General features: G+C 31.5%; 1 protein-coding gene and 1 non-coding gene across 6 annotated transcripts; both read right to left on the bottom strand.

Moving 5' to 3' along the window:
- Window positions 1-3,104: 3,104 nt before the first annotated feature.
- Window positions 3,105-9,530, bottom strand: LOC120068318. Of its 5 annotated transcripts, none has more exons than XM_039020039.1 (8): window positions 9,183-9,315; window positions 8,997-9,096; window positions 7,775-8,103; window positions 6,464-6,616; window positions 6,125-6,217; window positions 5,516-5,574; window positions 4,703-4,796; window positions 3,105-3,613 (listed from the first exon to the last, which is right to left on the bottom strand). In XM_039020039.1, the coding sequence occupies exons 2-8, from the start codon at window positions 9,076-9,078 to the stop codon at window positions 3,395-3,397; spliced, it is 1,029 nt and encodes a 342-aa protein (XP_038875967.1). In that variant the 5' UTR covers window positions 9,079-9,096; window positions 9,183-9,315; the 3' UTR covers window positions 3,105-3,394. The 5 variants fall into 5 exon arrangements, with proteins under 5 accessions (XP_038875967.1, XP_038875968.1, XP_038875965.1 ...); XM_039020040.1 differs by having other exon boundaries at window positions 9,021-9,096; XM_039020037.1 differs by having other exon boundaries at window positions 9,021-9,530.
- LOC120068705 lies at window positions 8,487-8,594 on the bottom strand. Its single transcript, XR_005479332.1, has one exon. It is a non-coding gene; the product is annotated as a U6 spliceosomal RNA (small nuclear RNA).
- Window positions 9,531-11,274: the final 1,744 nt, after the last annotated feature.

Raw genomic sequence — 11,274 nt, 5'->3', positions numbered from 1 at the left:
TCTATATTTATTTTGATTTAAAACGATCATTCTTATTATGTTTTGGTTTTATCAAGTGCTCTATTTTAATTCTTAAATGTTCAAATGTTTTGTCATAGTGCCTACTAATTTGTAAAACAAACAAAAAAAGAAAAAGAAAAAGAAAAAACAGTCCTTTATCATTAATTTCTAAATAGTTTATTTTAGTTCCCACAATAATTTTTCAGATAAATCTATGTGCTCTATTCTTTTATTTTTGTTTTCTGTCATCACACCTTCATTTTCCTAATATTTGATAATTAAGATATATAGTTCAACTTAATCATTGAAAAATGAAGAAATTATACCAACTAATTGATGAAGCATAACTGATTGCTTTAGAGAATAGGCTTTTGATATTTTATCTTTAAAAATAATAAATGTCATTTCCTTTCTTCTGTTTTTTTATTTTTTTTTATTTTCCTTTATTTTCCCTTTTCTTTTTTAATCAAGGTCCACTTGATTCATTTAAGAAAGACATGTCAATGCTTCACCACTAAGATTTACAATCATTAATTTTGCATTTGGCTTCCTAACTTTTATAAAGCAAATGATGTGCTTTTGGTTCATTAGGAAGTACAAAGAAATTAAGGATTTAACAAATTGATTAAAATTTAACCAAATTGTTTTTCCTTGTAGGTAGCTAAAGTATAGAATCTAGTGGAAGAATTCAAACTACAGACTACTTGTTCACTAACATATATTGCTTATCAATTGAGTCATGCACGTTTTGATTATATCATCATATATTAAATATCAATAGCGTTTACAACAATTTTTAAAATATTATTTTTATTTCCAATATTTAATTCTCACGACTCTTCTTTTGGTTTTTTAGAGTTCAACAATCGACACATGTTTTATGTTAATTGATTTATACTTAGCTCAACTAAACCTTCAAAAATGTTTGCATTTTTAATTGATGTTACAAATTTTCTTCATATGATATTTTCGTTGTTTACACTAAGTAAGGCTCTTCACGCTTGCTTGCACATATAGTATTATGTTGCTTTTTTTTTTTTTTTTACCAAAATAAAAAGGTTAAAGTAACATTGTGGTCATGTACTTTGGGTCTTGTACCATTTTAGTTTATATTACTTTCAAATATTTAAATTAATCTCTTTATTTTCAATAAATCTTAAAAACTGGTCCTTATTGTTAGTTTCAAATTAATTTGTGTCAAGTTTGGTTAAATAATATTATATTTTTCATACAAGAGAAGACACAATGTGAATATGTTTTCAAAAATTTAGAGAGAAGACAAATAAAGACTACATTGATTTATAGAAAAGTTAACAATAAACAAACTTAAAGATCTATTAAAGCTACATAACTACACTTGAACATTTAAAAGTATATAAACCAAAATAGAATGATATCTTAACAAAAAAAACAAAAACTATAATTCCTCATAAAAGAAATACTTAAAAACATTGAGTACTAACATGAAACACTTTATTAGTAATTTTTCTTCATAAATAATATAAATACATAAAAGTGTTACATATTAAAATACTACTCAATCCCACTCTAGATTCAAAACTTTGCTTCATTACTATAGATCTTTGAGTCTTATCATGGTACAAAGATTGATTAAAACTTTCATACTATGGTAGGAACCATCATGTCCCTACTTTATTTAAAGAGCAAAATCTTTAAAAGCAAGAGACAGCAAAGAACATGAAAGTTTACCAACTCCTCCATGTGCTTAATCAAATAATAATAATAAAAGGCCCAAAAAAGGGCAGTTTTTGGGCTCTTCATGATATAGTAATGCAGCATCTTAATTTGAAAGAGGTTATCAAAATTTTGTTTCTAGCATCCTTAATCCAAAGTGTGAACAATATATCAAACATATATTAAGAGAATTCATAATTCATAAAAAGGGATTCCATTGAATATCTATAAAGTAATGTGGAAATATAAGATTAGTTCTCCATCCAAATGGTACACAGGAATGAAATAAATATGAAATGGAAATGGGAAATCTGAACAAAAAAAAAAGTTGAAGCTGTTTTGGTGTGTGCCAAATATACAGCTGAAAAGTCTTAAAGGACTAATCATTGTTATCTCCTTCTCTGAGCTAGTTTTTAATAATTACGTTTTTTTTGACATTCTTCTTACGTCATATCAGCGTAAAATTATCAAAAGGAAACATTGTACATATGGGTTGCGATCTCACTCTCACTCCTTTCTCTCTCTATTTTCTCTTACAACTCGTTCTCACTCTCACTCTTTGTATTAAAAAGAAGTGAATAACAAGAGTTGCTAGTGAAAGTGATAGATGGAGCAATGAACGAGAGCAACGAGAGAGAAGAGTAAGAGTCAAGAGCTTAGCCTATATGCATAATAAGGTTGCTTCAGCAATTTACGTTGATAATGACATAAGTAGGTAAAAAAATGTCAAAAAACTCACGTTTTAAAAAATGAGGCAAAATTCATTTTGAACAAGTACAATTAGCTCTTTTGTGCACTATGTTATAATTTAAATGAACTTCCAAAACAATATATAGATGGTAGTGACATATCCATTACACATGGTCTATATTATAATATGAAGGAAATATGAGGGGCCTATCAACTCAAACTCCAAACCAGGTCATCCTTTTGGCAGTTTTAAATGTGATATGTTGAAATGAAAGTAAGCAAAATAGGGGGGAAATTCATGTTAGACAATTTGATAGTTTCGAGTCACTTCCCAACTAAATCAAATACTCCAAGTGAGATTTGAACCTCTAATTTCATTCGAGGATGTAATACTCTAACCATTTAAGCTACATTCAAATTGACAACTGAATCAATACTCTTCTAACTCATTTTTAGACTTGCATCATCTATTTTATACTTATTCTACCTACCTTAGTTGAAACGTCCCAAGGTCCCACCTCCAATACAAAAAAGATACCCCACAAGGACTTATTAACTATCATTGGTCCACTGGATAATGAAATTAATGAGGTGTTGACCCTAGAGAGAGAGGATGGGGTGGCATTGATTAAGATGGTGAGATCATACTTCTACTTAATCCACTTACTATAGCAGGGATGAATTTCAGAAGTAGGACTTACAATGAAGTCGTAGAGATGTAGGAGGAAGAAGTGATTTTCATTCATCACTCTCATTGAAATATATTACATTTGTTTAGTTACTTACTACAACACTAAAACAGATGTATATAACCAGCAGCGACAGTATGACAGATAAGTACAAGTCTTCTCAGAATTTAAGGATATAAATCCCATTGTATTATGTTATGTCTAATACTATATGATGATTTTATTATCTGCTGTACAGCATAAAAGAATACCTCTATATACAAATAAGGGGAATGATCCCCTTATATTTTATTATGACTTCTCTATTGTACAGGATGATTTTATATTCTCTTTTGTACAGCAGCAAGTAGCACCAGAAGAATAGGAGAAAGAAGAAAAATAATATAGGGAAGAGATTGATTAAGTAAACCTTCCCCGATCCCGGACTCGTCAGCAGAGTAGTTAAGTTTGTTGTCAAGAAAAGCTTCAAAATAGTTCCGATAGTTACTGTCATTTGGAAGGAAAGACGAGCTTGTTGTTACCTTCATCATTTCCATCGCCTGTGCATTGGAAAATGTCCACATCCATACAACCATCAGAAAGAATAGTAATGAAGTTACAAGAAACACTTCAAACTTCGAACCAAATGCGGGCCCTATTAGGTAATCATTTTGATTGTATCTTTCTAAAATACAAGAGTTGAATTTTTAGCCAAATTCCAAAAACAAAAACAAGTTTTTAAAAACTACTTTTTTTAGTTTTCAAATTTTGACATGGTTTTTTAAGACATTGGTAAAAATTAGATTAAAAAAAAGCAAAATAATTAAAGGTCTAAGAAGTACTTATAGACTTAATTTTCAAAAACTAAAAACTAAAAATCAAATGGTTACCCAACCGGGCTTATCAAAACAAGTAAACTACTCAAACTACGCATGCTAGACCAAGCATGATGTAGCATGATTCTCACAACTTTGGCTCCTATTAAGTTTCTTGAAAGATCTTGTATTTTCTTTAGGTTTTTTAAATTCTTGCTTCCTTGTTCTTTAGTTTACCGTGGGTTATTTTTTAATTATCCTTTGACCAAGTTGGTAATCTATTGAGAGCTCTAGGTTAGTTGGCCAGCTTGTGCCCATATAAGTACTAGGCCTTAGGTTTGTATTTTAGCATTCAATTACACAATACTGGAGTTTTGATTCAAACCGTAGTCTTCTGTAAGACCCCTAATTATGAAAATAGGATTATTAGTAAATATTAGCATGGTTATTAGAAGGGGCATATTAATAATTGATAGTAAGTTTGTTAGGGATTTTAGTTATAAATAGTCGGTGAGGAATGTTACAAGTGTGAATAATTTTGTAGTGATTTCCTTATTGAAAATTTGGGAGAATTGCCCTCTCGAAAGGCTATGGTATATTGTAATTTCTTCATTGATATTACAATATAGATCTATCTTTTAGTGTTATCTATCTCATCTTTATGTTCTTTGAGTTAGGAGGTATCCTAACATCTTCACTACATTAGCATCCATGTCCTTGCAGTTTGATGTTCCCTTGTCGATCAGTAAGAGCATTGATTCATTGAAGAACTAGTGGCTTTATATTTGACGTCATACCAAACAAGTTTATCAACAAAATGGCATCGCTAGTTACCTGGAAACTAAACCTGAACTGCCTTGCTTTCTTGCTCACTCGAGGATTTGGATGAGACTGAAGCTTCTCATACATTTCTCGAGCCTCATCCGGCCTGTTAGGTAGGGCAATTGTCGTATCATAAACCAGAAAATAATAATAATAATAATTGGTTTCTTTCTCTATTTTCAGTCTTATACTCTGTTTCCCTCCTTGCATTGATTTTTAGTAAAGGATTAAATAATACACTGACAAAAATTTAGATTTAACCAATAAGTCTTTAAATACCAGTTTCATTGACGGCAAATCGTCTCTTCATTCAAATATTTATAGATTCTAAGTTTGGAACTTTTTTGGAAGGGCACATTCTTGACTGATTTGTTGAGTTCAATAACCCAAGAGACATTTAAAGCTTGGCACGCAATTTAGATTTTGTTTCTTGTTTTTAGATTCAACGACTTAAAAAGGATTCAATAAAAATAATAATAAGTAAATAAATAAAGAGCCAATCGAATACCAAACAAAACACGAAATACAGCTCTATTATCACTAAATCCCTTGTTTCCAGACTTTCATTTTCAGATCACTTACCAAATGCACCCTTACTTTCAAAAAAACTTTTGAAAAACAATTCAAAATATAAAATTGATGAACCACATTACATAAACAATTCTTCATTTCAAAAGACATTTGCGTGATCAAAATCAGAGAGTACATAAAAAGATATTCATGCGAAACTGATCTTTACTTATAAGCTTAGCCATAGATGAAAGAATTGAATAGCTTTTTGAGCAATATGAAGTTTTCAAGTTTATTCGAAGGCCATAAACATACCTACTAAGGGAATCTTGACAGATAGACCATTGCAAAGCAGCAAGTCCATGAAGCTCACTCTGCACAAACATTATTTTCAAGTAAACAAAAATAGTTGGAGATAAAAGAAACAAAGCATGCGAATAACTATATCTAATTTTTGTGTGTATATATATATATATTTATTTATTTATAACATCAAAAACATCTAATCTATTCAGCGATCATTTTAGAAACCTTAATATTCTGCTATAAAGCAAAAGCAGACCAAATGAGACACCGTTGAAGGTGTTCTTCATTTAGATAGGAGAATCTAGGAAGACAGTTAGATGGTCCTATCGTAAATGTTTACTCCTCGGTAGTTAGTTACTTGGGCCGGCTGGAATATATATTGTCAAGAGGGACTCGAGAGAGATGTTTGTGGGAGATAATTAGCCATCCCAAATTGGCTAGGTAACTTACGTATGGTGCCTAGGCACTCTTTTCTCTCTGTTTTAAATAAATGAAAGGCCTCGATACCTATTTGCAATTAAAGGAAAGGAAGAAAATTCATTTGAGTGAGTTCAATATTGCATTCTACCAAATGTTCTCTTCTAAGCTGTTAAGAAACTTAAAATACAAAAGACCTACCTGGAAATTTAGTTTTTCCATAATTGTCTCGTAATATGGTAAGGCTTCCTTGAGTTTTCCAACACTCATCAATGAATCACCTTCCTCTAGTGCCTGCAATTATGAGATGCTGATAAGAATATGTTTAACATTAGAAGTAGGGAGAGAATTTCCATATGTAAACGAAGAACAAATTACTTTGTAAATTGCAATATTTAAGCTTGGATAATAATCTGAAAAATCAAATCACAAATTTGATAAACGAATGCCACAAAACCGAAATAAAGGATGTTTATTCTTGTTAAAGAAAAAAGACAAAATAAATGAAAGTTAATAATGTTTGTTTCTAATTAAGCTCACCACTTCACATTCAGATTTCAGTTTCGGATCTATGGTCAAGCCAAATTTTTTTTTGTATGCAGCAATCAGTTCTTTTGTGCGTGCTTCCTTCGCAGCTTTTTCTTCATCTGTTTCAAGCACGTCTCCAGGGCGTAGAGTTCTTCCACCTCCAAACTGAATAAGAAAGAAAAGAATTATAAAAAATGTGTTGGGAGAATACTAATAGGGGATACAAAGGAAAATTAGTAAGGGCAAGAATACTAATAGGGGATACCTAGGAAAATTAGTAAGGGCACAGTAAAACTTTAGCTAGGGATGACTTTATTATAAATAGAGGAACGTAGGTATCTTAGAGGGAGGGAAATTATTTTGGAGATTGTCCAAGGTGGGATAGCCCTCTTGAAAGGCTATTGATATTGCAATTTCTATTTGATATTGCAATATAGTCCCATTTTTTGTTTTCTTGTTATTAGGAACTTAATATGTGCCTTCATAAATGAGGCCTTAGGTAAGATGTCGAAATACCATACTCTTACAAATGTATTAATGAAATCTATCAGAATCCAATTACACCATTATTAAATAATTTCCTTTCAAGGAGTTTTACTTTGATCATCATCGATGAAGTAAATATGCCTTGAACACTTTAGAAGTCACAATTTTATTAATACTTGTGGAATTGTTGGACATACAGTACTTTCTGTATTGTGGTAGTATGCATATGCTACACCCACATTGTTCGCCCATTATCAAGTCCTCCAGCACATATGATACAGTACCTTTTTTTAGTAAATATTTGCTAATTGTGAACAATGGTACTTGGTTGTTGTTCTTGATAAACCAACTTATGGTCACACTCCATCTTGAGGTGTAACACACATTCACACACAATATTGAAGATGTGAAAGGCATCATGATATTCCAAAATAATCAAAAGAGGGAGAGAGCACTTTCTCCATCATGTGAGGGTACTGGTGAAGATAATCTTTCTTGTCAAAAGGTTAACAATTAACATGTGTTCAGGAATTTCAACTGATATATATGAATTCATCTGATGCAATAGACAATCTGTCACAGGTTTTATATAGTCTTCAATTCCTCGTATACCAACACTAGCTTACGTTTCAGACATGTGTCTTACATAAAAAGTTTTGCATGGAAATTTTGTTCCTGAACTTAGGCTTCCCTACTTGGATTAACACATCATTTATTGAAAATAAAGATGTAAGGACATATTATTTTCCACAAAAAAGAAAAAGAAAAGAAAAAAATGACAGAAGGGGGCTAGTGGAATCTTTCTTGCCAAAAACACAATAAAAGTAGATCTTTTACCGTCTTTGAAATGTTGCCAGGTCTAGGAAAGACACCCCAAGTAGAAACCTTGGGTTTGTATAGATCAGAATCATCTTCCTGAGTTGGTTTAGTTTCGGATGATGTTGCATCGTCAAACTTGCTCGAATCACCTACAATTATTTCCACTTCAGGCAAGTCTTCTACAGAAAAGGGGTCTGCAATTGGAACCAATCCAGCTGGCAATCCCCTGGTCTTTTTCTTATCCGCAAAGCCAAGCCCCATAAAATCAATGCTTGAGATAGAAAGCTCTCCCTTCTTATCATCCTTTTGTTTGTTTCCCAAATTTTCCCCTTCTCTGCCCTTCAATCCTGAAGATCACTTTAACCATTAATATCAACTCAAGTTACTTACGGTACTCTTTCCTTATAATAGTTAGTACACAGGAAAAAGAATATCAGACCATCATAAGATCATAAAGAGAACATAAACCAAACTAAGAAATTAACAACTCAGAACTAAAGAGTTCATCTCTTGAATTGCATAAAAACGAAAATAAAATCAAAACCTATCAATGGGATGTTAGGCTTGTCTGAGGTTCAGTTCAGACACCAAGGCTATGCTTGTCTCTTAAATACGTGCTTACTAACCCTTATAGAATTACTAGTCCCATCGGGTATATAAAGTAAGGCTATTGAAACAAACCTCTCAAACTATACATATTCAAATAACAACATAAATCCAAACTTTCTTTAAACATTTTGACCATTTCTTGATTTTTTTTTTTGCCATCCTTGCATAAGGGTCATGCTAATCTTCTTTGTGTCATTACAATTTTATCAGATGTCCCCGAACCAGCAACATAAATCCAGACTTTTGGAACATATTTCTCCCTACATTTCTATATATAATATACAAACTAAACAGATCAGATTTTTCGGTTACTCTTTTGCTTCTAAGTGATCCTCCACTTCTAAATTCTTTTGTAATTATAGCCTAACCCAAATTTATATTGGTTGGACCTATATTTGTAATTTGTTGTGTGGGGATTACTCATCTCCCCTTCCCCTTCCCCTTCGCTCTTTGTACTAATGGAGGTTATGTTTCTTATATATATAAGATTGCTCTAACAAAGTGTTCATTTCAAGTTCAGAATAACAGCTTGTCTCACTCCATACATGGGTAGAAATCATACCGCATTACAATTTTGAACTGAATCAGAATAATTCCAACACTGACTCAAATCAACATTAACAAAATTGACCTTCGTTGGTGTTAATTTCCCCACCCTTGGTGCCATCAATTGCAATCCTCGTTTCCTCCTTCGCTGCGTTAGCATTTTCCATCGCAATTCCAACCCCACCCTGCATTTTCCTCTGCTCGTCAGCCCCATCGAAACCCAATAAACCTGATTTACCGGTTCCGACAGAGTTGCCCTCAGAAACCTCACCTGGTTTCAGTTCGACATTCAAATTGGAGCCCGACTGTGACAATTTCTTGTAGGCCTTGGCTCGCTCGAATGCGAGCTTGACAGGATCGACAGGAGGCGATGCAGCATCAGAGACAATTTCAGGTGAAGTGGGTGGAGAAGTTTCAGGACTTGGCGGGTTGGGAGATGATGAGAACTTCAAAGATTTGGTGGGAAATTGCTTGTTGGAGGTTCTGGAGATGAAGAGGGAATGTTTTGAAGAAGATATGATGGGGTTGAGAGAGGAGAGGCATGAGGATGAAACAGAGGCCATTGCATTGAAATTAAACCAATTTGGATATTTCTGGTTTCCATGTGCTTTCGGACTTGAGAAAATTGTGTAAAATTTAATATAACTATAAATATGTTAAAATATAATTTCCCATACTTTCAAATTTTTAATTTTAGTTTTTTATTTTTAATAAATTTTAAGTTTAGTTCTATTACTTTTTTTTTAAGTTTATTTTTATCCATTAACATTTTTAATTTTATTTTGTTTCTTTCATAAAAATTATTATTATTATTATTTAACCAATTTAGATAAAAAAAATTAATTTAAAAGACTAAATTCAAGATTTATTAAAAATACGAGGACAAAAATTGAAGATTTGAAATTACATCGACTAAAACTAAACAAAGTAGTCTAATGATATTTTAACCAAATAAAAATAAATAATAAAATGGACTAACAAGAGGTGTAAAGTTTAATTTGAAAATATGAATAATTTTTCTTTATAAGAATAATTTTTTTCCGAAATCTTTAATATTGAAGTAGCTAGTCCACGACTATACTTTCATAGAAAGAAATAGAGAAAATTATGAGAGAAAAATGATAGGGACAAGAAACTCACTTACCCTCATCGATGCAACATGGGATTATTCTTTGCTCAGAAACACCACTACGACCAAGTTTAAAAGTCGTCATTTTTGCCACGTGCAAAATGTAGGAATTACCAACATACTGTTTGGCTAGTACGAAAAGGAAGAGGAATTGAATTAGTTTGTTCCGAAAAAAAATTGCAATGTATCTTCTCTCCCATGCATCGCATCTATGGTTGGTATAGTCGACCAACACATGATAACGAGAGATGGTATAAAATTGAAAAATCGAATATTATATATAGATTAGATAATTGAGAAAATGAAAAAGAAGATCTCTTCTTTTATTTTAATTTCAAAACAATGTGAGGAGATAAGTTAGGAAAAAATTAAGATCTATGTCTTTTGGATATTACAGACGTGCAAAGGGAGGGTTTGCTATATTCCTGAAAAAAAATTTATTCTTTGTCATATATACAAATGAAACCTAGAACGTTGTTATATACCCCAATTTCTCTAATAAAATTAGAAGATATTGAGATTGCCTTAGGCAAGGCCCAAAACCTAAGCTCAGGCCCAAGGGCACAGAAAACATGAGGCCTTTTTCTATTAATTCTAAAATGTCATCATCAACATTTTTAATTTCAATGTAATTATAGTTTGGATTATGTCCATGCATATCTTCAGCTTAAAATAGGATACCAATTTTTTTTACTTAATAATTTTTCAAACATCATATTATCTTCCAAATGACATTATCTTATGTTTCTGACTTTTTTTTTTTTATTTGGCTTTTTCTTTTTATATTTATCTTGTTATTTTCAATTTTTGGTTTTATTTTTCTGATTTTTTTTTCATTTATCTTCAGCTGCATGTTCTTTCCAAAGTTATGTTGGTGCCTTCAAATATATTCATGCTCATCCCATATGAAGAGGTTTAGTCCATTCCATTATCCCAATATTTTCTTTGGTTTTTGAATTTAATATTCGACTAACGATTTTAACTTTTCATTTGCAAAAATAACAAATCATCATTTCATTCATAAAAATAGCAAAATAAATTAAAAATAAAATATAAACGAATTTTTTAAAGTCTAAATTACCTCTAACCATACAAATGAGATTACAATTGACTTATTAAGAAATATTCGTAATTACATTGTAATTAAAATAAACATCTATCGATTGATCAGAGCTTTGTACCAACAATGTTGGGTCATGAATAGAATCACTGTCTCTAAATCTATCCTCACAAC

Source organism: Benincasa hispida, chromosome 12 (assembly GCF_009727055.1).
Source record: "Benincasa hispida cultivar B227 chromosome 12, ASM972705v1, whole genome shotgun sequence".
Classification (NCBI taxonomy): Eukaryota; Viridiplantae; Streptophyta; class Magnoliopsida; order Cucurbitales; family Cucurbitaceae; genus Benincasa; species Benincasa hispida.
The sequence above is the reverse complement of the archived record's forward strand: the minus strand, read 5'-3'. Positions and strand labels throughout refer to the sequence as shown.